At 49.9% G+C, this 23,852-nt stretch overlaps 1 protein-coding gene across 2 annotated transcripts; it reads left to right on the top strand.

The window, feature by feature from the left end:
- Window positions 1-473: 473 nt before the first annotated feature.
- On the top strand, window positions 474-23,841 carry ERBB3 (erb-b2 receptor tyrosine kinase 3). 2 transcript variants are annotated; one of them, XM_509131.7, is made up of 28 exons: window positions 474-708; window positions 4,077-4,228; window positions 5,323-5,509; window positions 6,854-6,979; window positions 7,912-7,977; window positions 8,130-8,248; window positions 8,356-8,497; window positions 8,878-8,991; window positions 9,083-9,203; window positions 13,148-13,221; window positions 13,387-13,477; window positions 13,746-13,951; window positions 14,134-14,266; window positions 14,467-14,557; window positions 14,770-14,924; window positions 15,628-15,681; window positions 16,036-16,177; window positions 16,874-16,993; window positions 17,119-17,217; window positions 17,416-17,601; window positions 18,156-18,311; window positions 18,870-18,945; window positions 19,129-19,275; window positions 20,020-20,117; window positions 20,210-20,401; window positions 20,546-20,617; window positions 21,410-21,710; window positions 21,881-23,841. In XM_509131.7, the coding sequence occupies exons 1-28, from the start codon at window positions 627-629 to the stop codon at window positions 22,405-22,407; spliced, it is 4,029 nt and encodes a 1,342-aa protein (XP_509131.2). In that variant the 5' UTR covers window positions 474-626; the 3' UTR covers window positions 22,408-23,841. The 2 variants fall into 2 exon arrangements, with proteins under 2 accessions (XP_509131.2, XP_016778717.1); XM_016923228.4 differs by lacking the exons at window positions 474-708; window positions 4,077-4,228; window positions 5,323-5,509 and adding an exon at window positions 5,975-6,064 and having other exon boundaries at window positions 21,881-23,304.
- Window positions 23,842-23,852: the final 11 nt, after the last annotated feature.

Raw genomic sequence — 23,852 nt, 5'->3', positions numbered from 1 at the left:
GGGAGAAACTGAGGTGGCCTGGACGTGAGGCAAAAAACACCCTCCCCCTCAAAAACACACAGAGAGAAATATTCACATTCTGAGAGAAAATCCACCAAGTGAACCAACCGGCTAGGGGAGTTGAGTGATTTGGTTAATGGGCGAGGCCAACTTTCAGGGGGCAGGGCTTTGGAGAGCTTTCCACTCCCTCATTCATTACCCTTCCCTGGATCTGGGGGCTTTCGGAATCTCGACCTCCCCTTGGCCTATCTCCTGCAGAAAAATTAGGGTGAGCCCCATCCTCGATCTGCTCCGCCAAGTTGCGGGACCGCGGGGCGTGGCACGCTCGGGGCAGGCGGTCCGAGGCTCCGCAATCCCTACTCCAGCCTCGCGCGGGAGGGGGCGCGGCCGTGACTCACCCCCTTCCCTCTGCGTTCCTCCCTCCCTCTCTCTCTCTCTCACACACACATACCCCTCCCCTGCCATCCCTCCCCGGACTCCGGCTCCGATTGCAATTTGCAACCTCCGCTGCCGCCGCCGCAGCAGCCACCAATTCGCCAGCGGTTCAGGTGGCTCTTGCCTCGATGTCCTAGCCTAGGGGCCCCCGGGCCGGACTTGGCTGGGCTCCCTTCACCCTCTGCGGAGTCATGAGGGCGAACGACGCTCTGCAGGTGCTGGGCTTGCTTTTCAGCCTGGCCCGGGGCTCCGAGGTGGGCAACTCTCAGGCAGGTAAGTGGCGCGAGAGCACCGGCGGGCTCGGCACCTGGGAGCCGGAACCCAGTGCGCGCAGCCTCGGAGGGCATGGGCACGGTCTCAGGCGGCGCGGGGTTGTGGGTGCTGCCCCCGGTTTGCGAGGACCACCTGGGAGAGGGGCGGTCAGGCTCGGGTTATCGGCGTGGTCCGGCCGAGGGCGGCATTCCGGGACCCTCACGCCACCCTTCCCCAGAGCGTCGCCGACCCTCTAATTGGTCTCCCCAGAAAAGGCTGAGGCCGAAACAGTAGTTCACACTTCTGAGGGGCCCTGCAGGGAGCGGAGCAGGGAGCTTCATTCTGTAAACAGGAGGTGCTTGGAGGTGGGGGCCTTGGCGGAAGGGTCTCGGTTTGCTCGCCAACCCCCTGCCCCCCACCCCGCGCCGATTTCAGCTACCCCTAGTTTCGTTGTTTTGCCGACAGGGCGGAGCTACAGAAGGTTGGAGGGGGGTGTTGTTCTCTCGTGTTGGAAAAACAGGAGCGGCACCTCCTCTTCCGTGAGTGAGCCTGCCCTGGCGAGGTCTGAGATTAACCAGAGGGCCAAGTTCAGGTGACATCAGGCAGGAGGCCCAACAGAGGCTGGCGCCCCCTTTCCTCAGTATAGCAGAGCTTAAGCAACATCTCTTTGTCAAGACCCAGGTCAACGCAACTCATATTTATTGAGCATCTACTATACACAAGACCCTGGGCCAGGAGCTGTAGGGGCAAGGATGTCCAGCCTCTGGTCTTTTCTCTCCCCAACCTGAGGATCAAGAGGGCACCTCTGCTACTTTCTAAGCCTCCTGCCTTGGGGAGTCCTTCCTGGGCTCAGCTTGTGCCTCCCGCCCCCATTTTGCTTATTGTCTGACACTGTCTCTAGGACCCTAGACAGAGCCCCGGATTGCTCTTCTCCAGTCCTCCCCCGACTCCCATGCTATCTGAGCCCACCCCTTTGGGGTGTCTCTGGGACCGTGGACACCTGAGAACTGAAGTTCTGTGGATCTCCTCCTCTCCCCTCAGATCTCAGCTTGGGGTTTGGCACAGCCAGGGCCCCTTCCCCAGTGTGGGAGTGGAAGAAACCACCTGTGCTTCCCTCACAGTTGCTGGGCCTAAATTTAGATCCTGGGATTTTTAGATGTGAACACTCCCAGCTGGTGGAGGGGGGTGGTCTGGGGACTGGCGTGGGAGGGAGCAGTGGAGTGACTGTATAACTGTCCCATCCAGACTCCTGCAATCTTCACCCAGAAACCCAGGAGTACCAGATTCTGGCCACCCTCCCTGGGGAGGCAGGAGGCAGGCATGGTTGGGTCTCTTTACCCTTTATCTGGGTCCTGCAGCCTCTGGGCATCCGGCCCTGTCTCAGTCCTTCTATAGCCCCTTTGTCCTGGCTGTGATGGGGGTGGGGGATGTTGGAGGGGAGGCCTCTGGTTGAGGAGGGGCTGGAGATTCTGGCTCTATCCCACCCCTAGTGCTCTCTACCAAAGGAGGGCCTGTGACACTGCCCCTCCCTATGCTCCCGGTTCCTGGGTACAGCAGGGATTTTTATGATTCCCCTCCCCTGCCCTGCTCCCCAAGCTGCCTAGCTCCTCCCCAGAGGTGTTGTTTGTGCTCCCTTCCTGCCCAGGCCCTTTGCCCCCTGTTTGTGTAATATGGACTTTACCCTCAGGGTAGCAGGGAACTGGGCTACTTCTAACACTGTAGCCTTCCAAGCACAGACACAAAGTCTGCACAAACACTTATGGGCACGTGGGATAGATGGGGCCACCTGAAATACTTCCTGCAAGGAAACCCAACTATAGATTCCTGAGCCAGCAGGACCAATGTGTACGTGTTCGTGTGTACATTGTGTGTGTATGTGTGTGCCCACACTACTACTTCCCTGTACAGAAAGCTTGGCTCCTCCCTTATCTGGGGAGAAGTTTTGGCACTATAACTCGGGAAAGGGGGTATCCTGCCAGGAAGGGGATTGGGGTGGGGCTGTTCCAGAAATGGCTAACCTTCCTCGTCTCTTTCATTTCAACCCAAGGACCCTGGAGTTCCCAGCTCCTCTGGAACTAGCTCTCTTTGCTGGGACTAGCCAACCTTCATGGGGAGTGATAAGGAGCCCTCCAAGGTCAAGAAGTCAGACTAGGGGTGTATGTTATAGGAGGGATTGGGGCCTCACCAGTCTCCCTCCCTCCATTCCCACTGTTGCCTCCCACTGAGCTACCACCGCCTCAGGGAAGGGTGGCTGGAACAGGTGGTATCTACCCCCTGCTCCCCACCCCACACATGGTCTTTCCCTGAACCAGAGGAAAGAGACTGGGGTAGGGCTTCAGAGTCCAGGACTTCCCATAGCCCGTTGTCCACCACATTTGCAAAGAAGAGTGAACTCCCAAGGCTGACATGCCATGTACCTCTAGTCTAGGCTCTCCCCTAGTGTGGGTGAGGCTTGCCATGGTGAAAGGCTTTTTCATGAACCTCTTCTAACAATGAAATTGTGTGGAGGCTCAATATGGGGCATCTGCTACTATCTCTCTCCAGGTTCCTCTGTATTTGCTGAAAAATACTCTAGGGCTGGAAAGTGATGCTGAGGTTGCTAGAGTGTGTTGGGATGGGGGAGAGAGTGAGAAGGAAAGCCTGAGTTTGGGAAGGCGGGGAGGCAACTAGCTCCTTATCTTCCAGCTTTAAAGACAAAGCTCCCATTGACCCCCCCTCGCCCCACCACTGCCAGAGCTCCCCCCTCTACTGAGGTCACTTGTCTGAGCCCAAGGCTTGAGGGTGGAGGGGAGTGCTGCTGAGGACGGGGTGTCTAGGGACAGGGTGGGGCAGCCCCCCTCCTGGATAGAATCGCCTCATTGTGGGCTGGACTGTGGCCCCAGGCACTGCCCCCACCCTCTGCCCCCATCCCACCCTCAGTAGACACAATAGGGGCTGTGTACTAGTCCCAAAGAGATATTTATTCCAGGACCTAGAGAGAGGCAGGATGAGGGTAGAGAAGTGAGTGCCCTAGTTGGAGGGGGAGAGGAGGGTAATCAAAGTTGCGGCCTTTTCCTAACTTCTCTTTTCTAGGGAGAGAAACAAATTCCCTGTCTTCCTTCTCAATTAACCCCTTAGTACCCAAAAGAAGCACAGAGGGGTCCCAGGTTGAAAAAGGAAATCTTTTCACCTTCCCATTCATGGAATGGTAAGGGGATTCTGAGAAGAGAGAAAGCTCTCAGGCCACTACAGCTTCTGCCTATCGCTTGTGGGAGGGTTGGAGGCAAATGCCATCTGATCCTGTCTAATGTAACTGGAAGAGGGCAACCAAGGGGGTGATCTTTGGGGATGGCAGATGGGCTGAGAATTTGTGTCCAGCCCTCAGCCACTCTTCCCTCTGCTTTGAACAGTGTGTCCTGGGACTCTGAATGGCCTGAGTGTGACCGGCGATGCTGAGAACCAATACCAGACACTGTACAAGCTCTACGAGAGGTGTGAGGTGGTGATGGGGAACCTTGAGATTGTGCTCACGGGACACAATGCCGACCTCTCCTTCCTGCAGGTTAGTGTGCCCACCCTCCTTCCTCAACCTGCTCCTCTTTATTCTCCCCTAGAACCCTCCTTCCTTCTTCAGGGCTACCTTCTGCTGGAGTTCACCCTTCCTAAGACTCAGGAGTTCCTAAGATTCAAAACCGTGTATTTATGGGGACAGTGGCTGTCATCTGGGACCTATGGTCTCACTGTCGTAGCCAGGGATATATAGGGGGCAGGGTCAGGGGCAGGTGGTGTTCTGTGGATAGTGCAAGGTCAGCAGGGACTAGTGCAGAGAGACACCTGAGGACCAAGAGGTTACCTGGGGAGATGAGGAAGGGGCCCTCCTGGTATGAGGCACTTTGAGGAGAAAGCTGCCTGTCTTCACTCCCAGAAGTGACACAGTAGTGTGACACAGTCTACTCCCTACTGCCAAATAGGAATTAGCAAGAGTTAAGGCCAGGTGCAGTGGCTCATGCCTGTAATCCCAGCACTTTGGGAGGCCAAGGAAGGCAGATCACTTGAGGTCAGGAGTTCAAGACCAGCCTGGGCAACGTGGTGAAACGCTGTCTCTACAAAAATACAAAAATTAGCTGGGTATGGTGGCATGCACCTGTAGTCCCAGCTACTTGGAGGGCTGAGGTGGGAGGATTGCTTGAGCCCAGGAGTCTGACGCTGCAGTGAGCGAGATTGTGCCACTCGTAACAGAGCGAGACCCTGTCTCACCAAAAAAAAAAAAAAAAAGGTCAAGCTCGGATCACCTGAGGTCAGGAGTTCGAGACCAGCCTGACCAACATGGAAAAACCACATCTCTACTAAAAATACAAAATTAGCCAGGTGTAGTGGCACATGCCTGTAATCCCAGCTACTTGGGAGGCTGCGGCAGGAGAATTGCTTGAACCCGGGAGGTGGAGGTTGTGGTGAGCCAAGATCGCACTATTGTACTCCAGCCTGGGCAACAAGAGCGAAACTCCGTCTCAAATTTAAAAAAAAAGAAAAAAAGAAAGGAAAGAAAGAAGGAAGAATTAAAACAGTTAAAGAGTCTTTAATGCCTGAAGGAGGAGAGGGGATTGAGATTATTTTGCCCTGTTGTCTCTCTCATTTACATAATCTGCTCTGTCACAGTGGATTCGAGAAGTGACAGGCTATGTCCTCGTGGCCATGAATGAATTCTCTACTCTACCATTGCCCAACCTCCGCGTGGTGCGAGGGACCCAGGTCTACGATGGGAAGTTTGCCATCTTCGTCATGTTGAACTATAACACCAACTCCAGCCACGCTCTGCGCCAGCTCCGCTTGACTCAGCTCACCGGTCAGTTCCCGATGGTTCCTTCTGGCCTCACCCCTCAGCCAGCCCAAGACTGGTACCTCCTTGATGATGACCCAAGACTGCTCACTCTAAGTGCCTCTTCCAAGGTGCCTGTCACCTTGGCCGCTGTCTAAAGGTCCATTGCTCCCTAAGCAATAGAGGGCCCCCAGTAGGGGGAGCTAGGGGCATCTGGTCCAGGGAAAGGAACCCTGTGTCCTTGTGGGGCTGGAGTCAGAGCTGGATCTGTTAACCGTTTTTCTAATTTCAAAGTACAGTGTACCGGAGTCCAGGCGTGATGGCTTACACCTGTAATCCCAGCATTTTGGGAGGCCAAGGAGGGCAGATCACTTGAGATCAGGAGTTTGAGACCAGCCTGGCCAACATGGCGAAACCCTGTCTCTACTAAAAATACAAAAAAATAAAATAAAATAAAAAATTAGCTGGCTATAGTGGTGCGCACCTGTAATCCCAGCTGTTCGTGAGGCTGAGGCAGGAGACTCGCTTGAACCTGGGAGGTGGAGGTTGCAGTGAGCTGAGATTGCACCACTGCACTCTAGCGTAAGTGACAGTGAGACTCCGTCTCAAAAAAAAAAAAAAAAAAAAAAAAAAGCCTGGGTGCGGTGGCTCATGCCTGTAATCCCAGCACTTTGGGAGGCCAAGGCAGGTGGATCACAAGATCAGGAGATCGAGACCATCCTGGCTAACACGGTGAAACCCCGTCTCTACTAAAAATACAAAAAATTAGCCAGGTGTGGTGGCGGGCGCCTGTAGTCCGAGCTACTCGGGAGGCTGAGGCAGGAGAATGGTGTGAACCCGGGAGGCGGAGCTTGCAGTGAGCCAAGATTGCACCACTGCACTCCAGCCTGGGCGACAGAGCAAGACTCCAAAAAAAAAAAAAAAAAAAACCAAAGTACAGTACCTGGATGTCCCTCCTTCCCTAGGAATTCTACCTTTACTCTCCTAAACCAAACCCCTATGAGCTGGAGGAATATAGGGGTTAAAAACCACCTGTCCATCTTCTGCTTCTCCCTGTCCCAGTCAGTTGGAAAACATATGGGCAGGGCTTGGGGGAGGGGATGTTGAGTCAGAAATCTCTCCCTCTCTCCCTTCCCCTCCCCCACTAGCTAAACCGGATCTGGACAGGTGACTGAGGAGGCAGGAGTTTCTTTTGGCCTGACTCCTCATCTTATAAAGGGAGTCTTCTCTGCAGCTTAGATTTAATTGGACCTATCTGTCTGCCTCATTCTCCCACTCCTGAGTCTCAGGTGTCCTTTTGGATGGGTGGAGAGGTAAGGAAGAGGTGTTCTGCTGCGGCCCTTAACCCTGTCACTTCTTTCCCTACCTCAGAGATTCTGTCAGGGGGTGTTTATATTGAGAAGAACGATAAGCTTTGTCACATGGACACAATTGACTGGAGGGACATCGTGAGGGACCGAGATGCTGAGATAGTGGTGAAGGACAATGGCAGAAGCTGTAAGTGGCCGTGATCAAGATTGCTCCCCAGTCCCACCAAACCAGAGTGACTCCCTTCTTTCCATCATCCTTACATTCCTGATCTGAACCCGCCTCCCCAGTGAACAAACACCTCAGGTCCCTGACTCAGCAGCCCACCAGGAGAGACCATTCCAGTCTCCTGGAATCTAAACCACAGAGGAGGTGTTTCAAGAAAAGGAGCAGGCTGAGCATGGTGGCTCATGCCTATAATCCTGGCACTTTGGGAAGCCAAGGTGGGAGGATCGCTTGAGCCCAGGAGTCCAAGACCAGCCTGAGTAACATAGCAAAAAATCTACAAAAAATTTTAAAAAATCAGACAGGCGTAGTGGCTCGCACCTGTAATCCCGGCTACTCAGGAGGCTGAGGCAGAGGATTGCTTGAGCCCAGGAGGCTGCAGCTGGAGTGAGCTGTGATTGTGCCATTGTACTCTAGCCTGGGCAACAGAGTGAGACCCTGTCTCAAAAAAAAAAAAAAAAAAAAAAAAAAAAATCCCTGAGTACTAAGCAGGGAAGCCAGATCTTTAGACTCCACATCTGTTACTCGTTCCACTAGAATATACTCCCATTTCCTTGGAGCCCACCTTCCCCTGACCATTCACATGCATATATTCCTGCATATATTCAGTTTGCCCAGGAGGAACTAAGTTCCTGGGTTGGGACTGGGACTAAGGTTGGCATTTGCCCCAGTCCCTCCCCTTCAGCTGCCCAGTGGGTGGTGTGGAGGCGTGGCCGCGCCCCTTGTTGACAGGTTCACTTGAGCCCAGCCCTGCTCTCCAAGGGCAGGGAGGGACACAGCCCTGGCTTTTTGCTTCCCGGGATTGAGGTGCCTGTGTGCTGACATCATACCCTGTTGATTAAAACAAGCCTTTCTTAGCCCTGATGGCCCCTTGTGTTGCCTTCCTTCCCAACCAGGTCCGCCCTGTCATGAGGTTTGCAAGGGGCGATGCTGGGGTCCTGGATCAGAAGACTGCCAGACATGTGGGTTTGAAATTCCCTCCAAAAACTTCACTCATACGCTTTCATATCCCTTCCTCCCCAAGCCTGGGTCAACACTGTGGGGGAGGCATGAGCAGTGGCCTCAGACTTCAGTCCTAGGAGCCCTAACAGCCATGCTTTCTCTCCTTCCATAGTGACCAAGACCATCTGTGCTCCTCAGTGTAATGGTCACTGCTTTGGGCCCAACCCCAACCAGTGCTGCCATGATGAGTGTGCCGGGGGCTGCTCAGGCCCTCAGGACACAGACTGCTTTGTATGTACCCTTTCCATTGCCTGGGTTCTGAAATTGGGATGTGGCCTTTGAGGAGGAGGTAGGGGTACACACGTAACATAAATCTGATGAGCCTCCTTTTTTCCCAGGCCTGCCGGCACTTCAATGACAGTGGAGCCTGTGTACCTCGCTGTCCACAGCCTCTTGTCTACAACAAGCTAACTTTCCAGCTGGAACCCAATCCCCACACCAAGTATCAGTATGGAGGAGTTTGTGTAGCCAGCTGTCCCCGTAAGTGTCTGAGGGGAAGGAACAATGATCAACAATAGTAGATCCAAGATTTTAGACAAAATTGTGGAAGGGAAAAAGAATCCAGTTGGTGATAAATAGGGAGATTGGTGAATGGTTATGATCATCTAACCACTCCAGTGAGTGACCCTTACGTCCAGTCCTCCCATGACTTCAGCTATCACCCTTACTTCTGCTCCTTGTAGCAACAAATAGTAAAGAGACTTTTGAATCTATAGGGCAGCACTTAAGGGATCTAGGGTGGCAGATGGGGACAAATCCAGTGCAGAGCTGGAGGAAGCCTAGGCCCAGAGCAAGGGTTCCATTGGTAGCTGGTGGTGTTCCTCCCTCATCTCTAATGGTGTCCTCCTCCTCTTCCCTAGATAACTTTGTGGTGGATCAAACATCCTGTGTCAGGGCCTGTCCTCCTGACAAGATGGAAGTAGATAAAAATGGGCTCAAGATGTGTGAGCCTTGTGGGGGACTATGTCCCAAAGGTGGGTAGGAGATGGTAAGAAGTTGTAAAGAGACAGCCTTTCCTCTGAGCCTGCGCAGACCACCCCCACTGAACCTCTCTTACATTTGCAGCCTGTGAGGGAACAGGCTCTGGGAGCCGCTTCCAGACTGTGGACTCGAGCAACATTGATGGATTTGTGAACTGCACCAAGATCCTGGGCAACCTGGACTTTCTGATCACCGGCCTCAATGGGTTAGAGATCCTGCCTTCCCTTCTTAGACCCCAGCCCACACACCCCTCACAGTTCATTTCATTGGCCAAAACTTTCCTATGTGGAGCTGACTAGGAATCAAAGTCATAAAATTCTAGCCTGTTACAAAGGACCTGAAAGAATGCTTAACACATCCTCCATCCAGGTCTTCAGTCCCCTCAGGAACATCTTTGAGCAATTCAATATCGCCCTGCCAAGGAACAAGGGACAGGAACAACATATCCTCCTCCTTAAAGTTTTCTTTTTTATTCTTTTTTCTTTTTTGAGATAGGGTCTTGCTCTGTCACCTAGGCTGGAGTGCAGTGGCGTGATCTCGACTCACTGTAGCCTCGACCTCCTGGGCTCAAGTGATCCCAAGTAGCTGGGACTATAGGCACACACCATCATACTTGACTAATTTTTTTGTATTTTTTTGTAGAGACAGGGTCTTGCTATGTTGCCCAGGCTGATCTCGAACTCCTGTGCTCAAGCAATCCTCCCATCTTGGCCTCCCAAAGTGCTAGGGATCACAGCACCCAACCTCCTTCTTAAAGTTTTGTTAAAGTTCTTCCTTAGATTTGGATAAAAATCTGTCTCCAGGCTGGGCCTGGTGGCTCATGCCTATAATCCCAGCACTTTGGGAGGCCGAGGTGGGCGGATTACGAGGTCAGATCGACACCATCCTGGCTAACATGGTGAAATGCCATCTCTACTAAAAATACAGAAATTAGCTGGGTGTGGTGGTGCACATGCCTGTAATCCCAGCTACTCAGGAGGCTGAGGCACGAGAATCACTTGAACCCAGGAGGCGGAAATTGCAGTGAACCGAGATTACACCACCGCACTTCAGCCTGGCGACAGAGCGAGACTCTGTCTCAAAAAAAAAAAAAAAAAGAAAAAATTCTGTCTCCCCATGACTTTTAGCTGTTTTCACTCATTCTGCTCCTTGGAGCAAAAAGAACAAAGGGACTTTCTAGTCTATAGGACAGCATTTAAAATGTGTGTGTGTGTGTGTAAAAAAAAAACCACTATGACCACCTGTTTTTTTTTCCTTTAATTTTTTATTTTGACATAATTTTAGATCTACACTGAAGTTGCAAGAATGGTATAAAATTCCCCATATACTTTTTTTTTTTTTTTTAAGACAAAGTCTTACTCTGTTCCCCAGGCTAGAGTGCAGTGGTGCAATCTTGGCTCACTGCAACCTCCGCCTCCTCTGCCTCCCGGGTTCAAGCAATTCTCCTGCCTCAGTCTCCTGAGTAGCTGGAATTATAGGTGTGTGCCATCATGCCCGGCTAATTTTTGTATTTTTAGTAGAGACAGGGTTTCACCATGTAGGCCAGGCTGGTCTCGAACTCCTGACCTCAAGTGATCCACCCGCCTCAGCTTCCCAAAGTGTTGGGATTACAAGTGTGAGCCACCGCGTCTGGCCCCCCCATATACTCTTTTACCCAGATCCTCCAAATGTTAACATACCACATATGGCCGGGCACAGTGGCTCATGCCTGTAATCCCAGCACTTTGGGAGGCCGAGGCAGGTGGATCACTAGGTGTGGATCACGAGGTCAAGAGATTGAGACCATCCTGGCCAACATGGTGAAACCTCATCTCTACTAAAAATACAAAAATTAGCTGGGCGTGGTGGTGTGCGCCTGTAGTCCCAGTTACTCAGGAGGCTGAGGCAGGAGAATCGCTTGAACCTGGGAGGCGGAGGTTGCAGTGAGCCGAGATCGCGGCACTGCACTCCAGCCTGGTGAAAGAGTGAGACTCTGTCCCCCACCAAAAAAAATACCACATATGCTTTATCACTTCTCTCTCTCGCTCTCTCTCTCTACACACACACACACACACACACACACACACAAAACACATGCTATTGTTTTTCTGGACCACGTGAGGGTAAATTTTCACACATGGTTCTTTCTTACCCATTATATTTCAGCGTATATTCCTTAAAAATAATATTTTCTTACATAACCACAGCATAGTTGTTTGAATCGGAAAATTAACATTAACACAAAATATTATCTAAGCTACAGACCTTATTCAGATTTCACTAATTGTCCTCCTAAGGTTTGGGATCATACATTACATTCAGTTATCGTGGCTCTTCAATCTCCTTTATAACAGCTCCTCAGGTTTTGTTTATCTTTCATGATATTCTTGATGAGTATAGATTAGGTAATGGGCAGCATGTTCTTCAGTTTGGATTAGTTTGATGTGTCCTCATGATTAGATTCAAGTTTTTGTAGTTTTTTTTTGAGACAAGGTCTGGCTCTATTGCCCAGGCTGGAATGCAGTGGCATGATCTCAGCTCACTGCAACCTCTGCCTTCCGTGCTCAAGCGAGCACCTCAGCCCCCTGAGTAGCTGGGATTACAGGTGCATGCCACCATGCTTGGCTAATTTTATATATATATAAATAATATATATAAATATAAATATATATTACAAATATATATTATATATAAATATAAACATATATTATAAATATATAATATATAAAAATATTATATATAAATTTATATATTTATATAGAAATATATAAATATAAATATTATATATTATATACTATTAATATATGTTTATATATGTGTGTGTGTATATATATATATATTTTTTTGAGACGGAGTCTCGCTCTTGTTGCCCAGGCTGGAGTGCAGTGGCGTGATCTCAGCTCACCACAACCTCCACCTCTCAGGTTCAAGCCATTCTCTATAGAGACAGGGTTGCACCATGTTGTCCAGGATGGTCTCGAACTCATGAGCTCAAGTGATCCTCCTGTCTCAGCCTCCCAAAGTGCTGGGATTATAGGCATGCGCCGCTGCCAGGCTGGAGTTTGATAAGAACACCACAGAGGCTGTGAGCTCAGGGCATCCTATTGAGGATGTACGTGATGTTGATTTGTCCCAGCACTCACAATGATGTCTCTGGTCACTTAGTTAAGGTGATATCTGTCAGGTTTTTCTACTGTAAAGTTACTGTTTTTCCATTCACAATTAATGAATGTCTTGGAATAATTGCCTGAATCAATTATTGTTATGATAGTTGCCAAATGATAATTTTCTAATTCCATTATTCCTTCTGCATTTGTTTGTTGGCATTCTACTGTTAGGAAGAGTCTTTCCAGCTGAGCACAGTGGCTTATGCCTGTAATCTCAGCCCTTTGGGAGCCAGTGGGAAAATTGCTTGGGCCCAGGAGTTCAAGGTTACAGTGAGCTATGATGGCACTACTGCTCTCCAGCCAGTGCACTCACTCTGCACAACAGAGTGAGACCCTGTCTCTTTAAAAAAAAAAAAAAAAAAAAGGCCAGGTGCAGTGGCTTACGCCTGTAATTCCAGCACTTTGGGAGGCCGAGGCGGGCAGATCACGAGGTCAGGAGTTCGAGACCAGCCTGGCCAGCATGGTGAAACCCTGTCTCTACTAAAAATACAAAAAATTAGCCAGGCATGGTGGTGTGCTCCTGTATTCCCAGCTACTTAGGAAGCTGAGGCAGGAGAATCACTTGAACCCAGGAGGTGGAGGTTGCAGTGAGCTGAGATTGCTGCCACTGTACTCCAGCCTGGGCGATAGAGCAAGACTCTGTCTCAAAAAAAAAAAAAAAAAAAAAAAAAAGGTCTTCCTTTCCTGTTTACTCTTATGGATACTTATTTTATTCTAGTCAATGGTTATAATCCTTTACAATCATTATTTATTTTAGCCAGCCCCTCCAAGTTGGCTCCTGTGTTCTTTGGGCTGTACCCTTAATTCTTTGAGTCTTGTCTTGTTTGCACAAGATGCTCTGGGCTTTATATTATATTTATTTCCCCCATCCCAGCCATTTCTCCAAGGAATATTTCCTTTTAGTGGAGAATGATATTTAGAAACCAAATGCTGAGGCTGGGTGTGCTCATTGCCATTGAGTTATACCTTTACCTTATTGACTGGTTTCTACTGTTCTACTCAGAGACCCCTGGCACAAGATCCCTGCCCTGGACCCAGAGAAGCTCAATGTCTTCCGGACAGTACGGGAGATCACAGGTGAGTGGCAGAGAGTTTGCCCTTTCTAGAAGAATAGGTGAACCACTGGCATAAATTGCGGTATAACTACTTGAGAAAATCACGTCCCAAGTTACAGGGGAGGAGCCAGGAGAACCCAAGAAAGAAGAAGGCTCCCTGCCCATATGCCTCTCTCCAACCCCTCAGGTTACCTGAACATCCAGTCCTGGCCGCCCCACATGCACAACTTCAGTGTTTTTTCCAATTTGACAACCATTGGAGGCAGAAGCCTCTACAAGTGAGTAAAGGGTATGGAGGAAATGGCATCTTCAGGCAATGAAGCCTGTGTCATAGGCATTCTTTAGTAAAATACAAGGCACTGTCTCATACAGCAGTGCCTCAAAACCAAAGGGTTTCAGAGTTTCACGAGGAAAAGGCAAAAGGAGGGGGATTCCCTCTCAGTGGATCTGACTAGCCCTGAGCAAATTTCTTGACTAACATGAATCCTTTGAATAGTTAATGTTCCCTTAGTAGTCTCTCCTCTCATCCTGTCTCCTTATTCTCAGCCGGGGCTTCTCATTGTTGATCATGAAGAACTTGAATGTCACATCTCTGGGCTTCCGATCCCTGAAGGAAATTAGTGCTGGGCGTATCTATATAAGTGCCAATAGGCAGCTCTGCTACCACCACTCTTTGAACTGGACCAAGGTGCTTCGGGGGCCTACGGAAGAGCGACTAGACATCAAGCATAATCGGCCGCGCAGAGACTGCGGTGAGGGAAAGGGTCTGCTAGGTGGTGAGAATAGGGAGTCAGGGAGGAGAGGGGCTGGGTTGAGGGATGGAACCAAGGAGAAGGGGGCTGTTAGGCTGGAAGCAGTAACGAGGAAGAATAATGAAGAGAGGGCTTGCTGGGAGTCCTCAGACTCCTCTCCTAACCCACCCCTTCCTTTCCAGTGGCAGAGGGCAAAGTGTGTGACCCACTGTGCTCCTCTGGGGGATGCTGGGGCCCAGGCCCTGGTCAGTGCTTGTCCTGTCGAAATTATAGCCGAGGAGGTGTCTGTGTGACCCACTGCAACTTTCTGAATGGGTACAGTAAGGGGAGCCAGTCAAGGATGGGTGGGGGTGGGGCCCTGCAATGGAACTGTTCAGGTGGCATACAATAAAAGTCTTTAGACAGCTTTCTGCATGTGCCTTGGTGGGACTGAGGTAGGAGACCTGTGGTTGTGAGATCGGAGCATGAAGGTCAGGACTTGGAAGTGACCCCCCTCCCTTTATTCCCCACTACAGGGAGCCTCGAGAATTTGCCCATGAGGCCGAATGCTTCTCCTGCCACCCGGAATGCCAACCCATGGAGGGCACTGCCACATGCAATGGCTCGGTATACTAGTAGCACCAGGATCTCCAAGGGAGACAGAGAAGGGGCAATACTTGGAGCATCTGGGGAATTATATGGCTAAGGATAGCACAGAGAGGCCAGATAATGCTAGGGCCTGCAGATAGAAGATCCTGAATGTCTGGGTTGGTCTTTGCTGGGAGGTATGGAATTGACCTTGGGATCTGATTCTTCCTGACCTTCTCTCTTCCACTCAGGGCTCTGATACTTGTGCTCAATGTGCCCATTTTCGAGATGGGCCCCACTGTGTGAGCAGCTGCCCCCATGGAGTCCTAGGTGCCAAGGGCCCAATCTACAAGTACCCAGATGTTCAGAATGAATGTCGGCCCTGCCATGAGAACTGCACCCAGGGGTCAGTGATGGGATAATAAGGAGAGGGGGTCAGGTGGAAGGGTAGGAGCACAGAACTAGAGTGAGGGAAGCAGAAAGAAGAGAGAGGCTGTGATTCAAGAATCACTCCCAGCTGGCCGGGCGCAGTGGCTCACACCTGTAATCCCAGCACTTTGGGAGGCCGAGGTGGGTGGATCACCTGAGGTCGGGAGTTCGAGACCAGCCTGACCAATATGGAGAAACCCCGTCTCTACCAAAAATTTAAAATTAGCCGGGCGTGGTGGCGCATGCCTGTAATCCCAGCTACGCGGGAGGCTGAGGCAGGAGAATTTCTTGAACCCAGGAGGCAGAGGTTGCGGTGAGCTGAGATTGCATCATTGTACTCCAGCCTGGGCAACAAGAGCGAAACTCTGTCTCAAAAAAAAAAAAAAAAGAATCACTCCCAGCTGTGTAGCGAAGGATTGGAGAAAGGGAAAATCAGTAACAGCACAAAATTACACCACAGTTTTGGGAACCTGGAATAACCTCAGTTCAAGGGAGTTTCACAGAAGAGGGGCTTGGGGAGAGCTAGTGAGCTGGAGGTGGAGGCCATGTCTTGGGATCAGCTCTGGGCTCCAGGATGGGATGCCACGGTAAGTTCTGAAACAAGCTTTTGTATGTTAGGCTGTTGAAATTGAGCCTCTGTTGTCCAAGCTCTCATTTAAGGTGGTGACTTTCTTCCCTAGGTGTAAAGGACCAGAGCTTCAAGACTGTTTAGGACAAACACTGGTGCTGATCGGGTATGATGGGGTTGGAGATTCTGGAAACTGGGGATATTTGGGAGTTGGGAGAGAGGTGGTTACCTGGAGAGAAGAGGGAGGCTGTCTTCATTCTGGCCTTTTATGTATGCAGTCCACTATCACTGGACACTTGGGACTCAAGAATGCAGGCTTCTGGACTTCCCTTCCTAAAATTAACTTTCAGTAGTCTAAGACTGGTCCAGATTTAGGTTGGTCCCTTCAGTGCTTAAGGATATATATGTGAATGTTAATTTCTTGCCCCAGGTCAGCATCATACCTTCAACACAAGTATAGTTGACATTTGTAAGGAAGATGCAAACCCAGGATAATGTTGGGTTTCTATATATCCCATAGCAAAACCCATCTGACAATGGCTTTGACAGTGATAGCAGGATTGGTAGTGATTTTCATGATGCTGGGCGGCACTTTTCTCTACTGGCGTGGGCGCCGGATTCAGAATAAAAGGGCTATGAGGCGATACTTGGAACGGGGTGAGGTGAGTACTTAGCTTACTTTTGTTTTTTCTTTTCTTTTTTTGCATGCCCTGGAAGTCTCTTTATAGCTTAATTTTGAGTGGTACCCTGTGCACCCAGGGGTCAGTGATGGGATAAATGTCACTCCCCTCCTCTTTCCCCAGAGATTTGATCCCTTTCTTCAAGGAAGTAGTGTGGTCCCCTAGAAGAACACTGGTCAGAGAAATGGGAGGCATGCATTCTAGTCCTGATTTTGCCATTAATTTGCCACATGACTTTGAAGAAGTTACTTATCTTCTCTGTGCCTCAGTTTATGCATCTATACAGAGGAAATAACATTTGTCCTTCCAGGATGGCTGTAAGGGTAAAGGGGGATGATGTATGTGAAAGTGCTTTGGAAAGCACAGAGCACTGTATAAAAGGTACTCAAGGTGGTAATAGTACTACCAACTCTCCCTAGCTGTCCCCTTCCCCACTTTGTGCTCCTCCATCAAAGGGAAAACCCAACCCCTTTGATTCCTGATCTCATGAGCACAAATAACTTCCTCAGTTCTCAGGGTCTGTACCTCAATATGCCTATAATGCATTCCAGGACTAACGGTGCTTCCTCTTCCTGCCCTTTCAGCTGTGCTGCTTTTGGCATTCACCTATGGGGAGCGGGTTGGAGTGGGACATGGGAATGGCCTTTCCTGAGTAACTCCTTCCCATTTGCTCCTCAGAGCATAGAGCCTCTGGACCCCAGTGAGAAGGCTAACAAAGTCTTGGCCAGAATCTTCAAAGAGACAGAGCTAAGGAAGCTTAAAGTGCTTGGCTCGGGTGTCTTTGGAACTGTGCACAAAGTGAGTGACCCATAGGAATTCTGGAGAGGTGGGGAAGGCATCTAGGGCAAAGGGGTGAAAGATTTTCACATAGGATTGACCTAGGGAGAATGACCTTATGCCAACTCCTGCCCCAAACTTCCCAGGGAGTGTGGATCCCTGAGGGTGAATCAATCAAGATTCCAGTCTGCATTAAAGTCATTGAGGACAAGAGTGGACGGCAGAGTTTTCAAGCTGTGACAGATGTAAGTGAAGGAAATTCTGTATGCTGCTAGGAGAGAGGACAATATTAGATACAATCATGTAGAAGCAGGGTCCTGTGCTTCTCAGCAGCTACTATGTTAGCCAGAATGTTGGGGGTTGGGGGGCCTGGGCTGGCTGTGCACATGCTGAGTGTATGTGAACCTGTTGGTTTCCTAGATAACACCTTTTGTGTCTCTTAGCATATGCTGGCCATTGGCAGCCTGGACCATGCCCACATTGTAAGGCTGCTGGGACTATGCCCAGGGTCATCTCTGCAGCTTGTCACTCAATATTTGCCTCTGGGTTCTCTGCTGGATCATGTGAGACAACACCGGGGGGCACTGGGGCCACAGCTGCTGCTCAACTGGGGAGTACAAATTGCCAAGGTGAGAGAAGCCTGGAGGAATTCTGTGATAAGAACTGCTTGTCTGGGGGCCAGCCAGGAAAAAGTGGGAAGGTTGAAGTTCTGAGAGGTGGGGTCCCCAACCCCCGGGCTGCAGACTGGTACCAGTCCATGGCCTGTTAGGAACCGGGCCACAGAGCATGTGAGCGGCAGGCGAGCGAGTGAAGCTTCATCTGTGTTTACAGCCAGTCCCCATCACTTGCATTACCGCCCGAGTTCCGCCTCCTGTCAAATCAGGGGCAGCATTAGATTCTCTTAGGAGCTTGACTTCTATTGTGAACTGTGCATGTGAAGGATCTAGGTTGTGCACTCCTTATGAGAATCTAACTAATGCCTGATGATCTGAGGTGGAACAATTTCATCCCAAAACCAACCCTCCCCTTCCCCTGGAAAAACTGTCTTCCACAAAACCAGTCCCTGGTGCCAAAAAAGGTTGGGGACCGCTGCTGAGAGGTACCTTCAAGATTTGGGGGAATTCCAGATCTCAGTGACTGATTCCCCCAACCTTAAGAATACTTTCTTCCCCTATACCTACAGGGAATGTACTACCTTGAGGAACATGGTATGGTGCATAGAAACCTGGCTGCCCGAAACGTGCTACTCAAGTCACCCAGTCAGGTTCAGGTGGCAGATTTTGGTGTGGCTGACCTGCTGCCTCCTGATGATAAGCAGCTGCTATACAGTGAGGCCAAGGTGAGGAGACACAAAGGGTAAGGAGGCGGGGGTGGAGTGAAGCATGGGGATAGGGAGCAGCCAGTGGTCTCTTCCAGAGGCAAGCAGATGCTTCATGGTAAGTTCAAGGAGAGAAGGCTGCAGATGCCAGATATTTTAGTTCAGAGGGCAACAAAGAAAATAATGATCAAGAACTTGGGACTGGCCGGGCGCGGTGGCTCACGCCTGTAATCCCAGCACTTTGGGAGGCCGAGGCGGGTGGATCACAAGGTCAGGAGATCAAGACCATCCTGGCTAGCACGGTGAAACCCCGTCTCTACTAAATATACAAAAAAAAAAAAATTAGCCAGGTGTGGCGGCATGCATCTGTAGTCCCAGCTACTCAGGAGGCTGAGGCAGGAGAATGGTGTGAACCCAGGAGGCGGAGCTTGCAGTGGGCCGAGATCGCACCACTGCACTCCAGCCTGGGCGACAGAGCGAGACTCCGTCTCAAAAAAAAAAAAAAAAGAACTTGGGACTTGGAAATGCTAAGAAAATTTGTGGAAATAAACTTGTGATACCTCTATCTTTAATCCGCAGACTCCAATTAAGTGGATGGCCCTTGAGAGTATCCACTTTGGGAAATACACACACCAGAGTGATGTCTGGAGCTATGGTCAGTGCATCTGGATGCCCTCTCTACCATCACTGGCCCCAGTTTCAAATTTACCTTTTGAGACCCCCTCTTAGAATCTCTAAGCACTTCAGATTTTTGTGTCATATCAGGTTCTGCCTTCCCTTCACTTCATGCCCATGTCTACTATTTTGCCAGTGACTAGTCCATGTCTTCCTGCACCAGGTGTGACAGTTTGGGAGTTGATGACCTTCGGGGCAGAGCCCTATGCAGGGCTACGATTGGCTGAAGTACCAGACCTGCTAGAGAAGGGGGAGCGGTTGGCACAGCCCCAGATCTGCACAATTGATGTCTACATGGTGATGGTCAAGTGTGAGTTACCTGCTGAGCCCAACCATTTTCTTTCTCTTTTTTTCTTTTTTCTTTTTTTTTTTTTTGAGACAGAGTCTCACTCTTGTCACCCAGGCTGGAGTGCAATGGTGCAATCAATCTTGGCTCACTACAACCTCCACCTCTCGGGTTCAAGCGATTCTCCTGCTTCAGCCTCCGGAGTAGCTGGGATTACAGGCACCCACCACACCTGGATAATTGTTATACTTTTAGTAGAGATGGGGTTTCACCATGTTGGCCAGGCTGGTCTCAAACTCCTGACCTCAGGTGATCCGCCTGCCTCAGCTTCCCAAAGTGCTGGGATTACAGGTGTGAGCCATCATGCTCGGCCTGACTGCAGCCATTTTCTGACTTCCCTCTGTACTCCTCTTATGGCTCTATTCCTTTTTTTTTTTTATGGAGTCTCGCTCTGTTGCCCATACTGGAGTGCAGTAGCGTGACCTTGGCTCACTGTGACCTCCACGTTCCAGGTTTAAGTTCTTCTGTCTCAGCTTCCCAGATAGCTGGGACTTTAGGCGTGCACCACCACGCCCAGCTAATTTTTTTTTTGTCTTTTTAGTAGAGATGGGGTTTCACTATGTTGGCCAGGCTGGTCTCAAAGTCCCGACCTCAGGTGATCCACCCGCCTTGGCCTCCCAAAGTGCTGGGATTATAGGTGTGGGCCACCGCGCCCGGCCATGGAATGTATTCTCTTTTATGTCTCTACCTCCTACATCTTATCTCCAGGTTGGATGATTGATGAGAACATTCGCCCAACCTTTAAAGAACTAGCCAATGAGTTCACCAGGATGGCCCGAGATCCACCACGGTATCTGGTCATAAAGGTGAGTAGGGAGTAGGAGGTGCTAAGGAAATTTAGAAAAAGGAGGAGTTGGCTGGAACCAGGATTCCCCCTAACAATCACCTATCGATATAGAGAGAGAGTGGGCCTGGAATAGCCCCTGGACCAGAGCCCCATGGTCTGACAAACAAGAAGCTAGAGGAAGTAGAGCTGGAGCCAGAACTAGACCTAGACCTAGACTTGGAAGCAGAGGAGGACAACCTGGCAACCACCACACTGGGCTCCGCCCTCAGCCTACCAGTTGGAACACTTAATCGGCCACGTGGGGTAAGACACCTTCTAATTACCCAACACTTTGCACCCTGAGCCCTCACAAACCCTACAGATACCCAGATTAACTACTCAAAGGCCCCCATGGTGAATGTAGATTTCTCCCTTCATCTTAACCTTTTCCTTATTTTTTCATCCTAGAGCCAGAGCCTTTTAAGTCCATCATCTGGATACATGCCCATGAACCAGGGTAATCTTGGGGAGTCTTGCCAGGTAAGTTCTGTTGCTGAGAGGCTGAGTTTTAGGATCAGATTGATACGAGTAGTATGGAAGACATTAGAAACCTCTGAGGTTTAATCAATGTCCTGCAAAAAAGAAGGCAGTGAGGGCCGGGCGAGATGGCTCACACCTGTAATCCCAGCACTTTGGGAGGCCAGAGAGAGTGGATCACCTGAGGTTAGGAGTTTGAGACCAGCCTGGCCAACATGGTGAAACCCCGTCTCTACCCAAAATACAAAAATTAGCTGGGTGTGGTGGTGCACACCTGTAATCCCAGCTACTCAGGAGGCTGAGACAGGAGAATCGCTTGAACCCGGGAGGCAGAGGTTGCAGTGAGCTGAGATTGTACCACTGCACTCCAGCCTGGGTGACAGAGCAAGACCCTGTCTCTTAAAAAAAAAAGGCCAGGTGCGGTGGCTCACGCCTGTAATCCTAGCACTTTGGGAGGCCGAGGTGGGCGGATCATGAGGTCAGGAGTTCGAGACCAGCCTGGCCAACATGGCAAAACCCTGTCTCTACTAAAAATACAAAAATTAGCTGCACATGATGGCAGGTGCCTGTAATCCCAGCTACTTGGGAGGCTGAGGCAGGAGAATCACTTGAACAGGGAAGCAGAGGCTGCAGTGAGCCAAGATAATGCCACTGCACTCCAGCCTGGGCAACAAGAATAAGACTTCACCTCAAAAAAAAAAAAAAAAAAAGGCAGTGAACAACCCAGTATCCTTCTAAACAAATCTCTCTTCTTTCCTCATCATGTAAATCTCCTTGCATTATTTTCTTCCTTAGGAGTCTGCAGTTTCTGGGAGCAGTGAACGGTGCCCCCGTCCAGTCTCTCTACACCCAATGCCACGGGGATGCCTGGCATCAGAGTCATCAGAGGGGCATGTAACAGGCTCTGAGACTGAGCTCCAGGAGAAAGTGTCAATGTGTAGGAGCCGGAGCAGGAGCCGGAGCCCACGGCCACGCGGAGATAGCGCCTACCATTCCCAGCGCCACAGTCTGCTTACTCCTGTTACCCCACTCTCCCCACCAGGGTTAGAGGAAGAGGATGTCAACGGTTATGTCATGCCAGATACACACCTGAAAGGTGCCTGACTCTTCCTAGGGCTTTCCTCAATTTTTCCTCGAATCCTTTCCCCGGGCTCCTCTTGTTTTTTCTTCTCTGATCATATGCCTCTCTGTCCTATTAATTTTGTCAAACTTTCCCCTACCCTCATGAAGTTCTTCACATACCTAGCCTTTCTTCTCAACCCCCAGGTACTCCCTCCTCCCGGGAAGGCACCCTTTCTTCAGTGGGTCTCAGTTCTGTCCTGGGTACTGAAGAAGAAGATGAAGATGAGGAGTATGAATACATGAACCGGAGGAGAAGGCACAGTCCACCTCATCCCCCTAGGCCAAGTTCCCTTGAGGAGCTGGGTTATGAGTACATGGATGTGGGGTCAGACCTCAGTGCCTCTCTGGGCAGCACACAGAGTTGCCCACTCCACCCTATACCCATCATGCCTACTGCAGGCACAACTCCAGATGAAGACTATGAATATATGAATCGGCAACGAGATGGAGGTGGTCCTGGGGGTGATTATGCAGCCATGGGGGCCTGCCCAGCCTCTGAGCAAGGGTATGAAGAGATGAGAGCTTTTCAGGGGCCTGGACATCAGGCCCCCCATGTCCATTATGCCCGCCTAAAAACTCTACGTAGCTTAGAGGCTACAGACTCTGCCTTTGATAACCCTGATTACTGGCATAGCAGGCTTTTCCCCAAGGCTAATGCCCAGAGAACGTAACTCCTGCTCCCTGTGGCACTCAGGGAGCATTTAATGGCAGCTAGTGCCTTTAGAGGGTACCGTCTTCTCCCTATTCCCTCTCTCTCCCAGGTCCCAGCCCCTTTTCCCCAGTCCCAGACAATTCCATTCAATCTTTGGAGGCTTTTAAACATTTTGACACAAAATTCTTATGGTATGTAGCCAGCTGTGCACTTTCTTCTCTTTCCCAACCCCAGGAAAGGTTTTCCTTATTTTGTGTGCTTTCCCAGTCCCATTCCTCAGCTTCTTCACAGGCACTCCTGGAGATATGAAGGATTACTCTCCATATCCCTTCCTCTCAGGCTCTTGACTACTTGGAACTAGGCTCTTATGTGTGCCTTTGTTTCCCATCAGACTGTCAAGAAGAGGAAAGGGAGGAAACCTAGCAGAGGAAAGTGTAATTTTGGTTTATGACTCTTAATCCCCTAGAAAGACAGAAGCTTAAAATCTGTGAAGAAAGAGGTTAGGAGTAGATATTGATTACTATCATAATTCAGCACTTAACTATGAGCCAGGCATCATACTAAACTTCACCTACATTATCTCACTTAGTCCTTTATCATCCTTAAAACAATTCTGTGACATACATATTATCTCATTTTACACAAAGGGAAGTCGGGCATGGTGGCTCATGCCTGTAATCTCAGCACTTTGGGAGGCTGAGGCGGAAGGATTACCTGAGGCAAGGAGTTTGAGACCAGCTTAGCCAACATAGTAAGACCCCCATCTCTTTAAAAAAAAAAAACTTTAGAACTGGGTGCAGTGGCTCATGCCTGTAATCCCAGCCAGCACTTTGGGAGGCTGAGATGGGAAGATCACTTGAGCCCAGAATTAGAGACAAGCCTATGGAAACATAGCAAGACACCGTCTCTACAGGGGAAAAAAAAAAAAAAAACTGAGCCTTAAAGAGATGAAATAAATTAAGCAGTAGGTCCAGGATGCAAAATCCTCCCAATTCCTGTGCATGTGCTCTTATTGTAAGGTGCCAAGAAAAACTGATTTAAGTTACAGCCCTTGTTTAAGGGGCACTGTTTCTTGTTTTTGCACTGAATCAAGTCTAACCCCAACAGCCACATCCTCCTATACCTAGACATCTCATCTCAGGAAGTGGTGGTGGGGGTAGTCAGAAGGAAAAATAACTGGACATCTTTGTGTAAACCATAATCCACATGTGCCGTAAATGATCTTCACTCCTTATCCGAGGGCAAATTCACAAGGATCCCCAAGATCCACTTTTAGAAGCCATTCTCATCCAGCAGTGAGAAGCTTCCAGGTAGGACAGAAAGAAGATCCAGCTTCAGCTGCACACCTCTGTCCCCTTGGATGGGGAACTGAGGGAAAACGTCTGTTGTATCACTGAAGTTTTTTGTTTTGTTTTTATACGTGTCTGAATAAAAATGCCAAAGTTTTTTTTCAGCTTCCTGTCT

The sequence above is a fragment of the Pan troglodytes genome, chromosome 10, assembly GCF_028858775.2.
Source record: "Pan troglodytes isolate AG18354 chromosome 10, NHGRI_mPanTro3-v2.0_pri, whole genome shotgun sequence".
NCBI lineage: Eukaryota > Metazoa > Chordata > Mammalia > Primates > Hominidae > Pan > Pan troglodytes.
The sequence above is the reverse complement of the archived record's forward strand: the minus strand, read 5'-3'. Positions and strand labels throughout refer to the sequence as shown.

Bases quoted from the DNA above. Each gene is read 5' to 3' on its own strand.
- ERBB3 (XM_509131.7), top strand. From the start codon at position 627: ATGAGGGCGAACGACGCTCTGCAGGTGCTGGGCTTGCTTTTCAGCCTG. The intron at 8,249-8,355 runs GTATGTACCCTT...CTTTTTTCCCAG, and splicing joins CTCAGGACACAGACTGCTTT to GCCTGCCGGCACTTCAATGA. The intron at 17,602-18,155 runs GTGAGAGAAGCC...CTATACCTACAG, and splicing joins GGGGAGTACAAATTGCCAAG to GGAATGTACTACCTTGAGGA.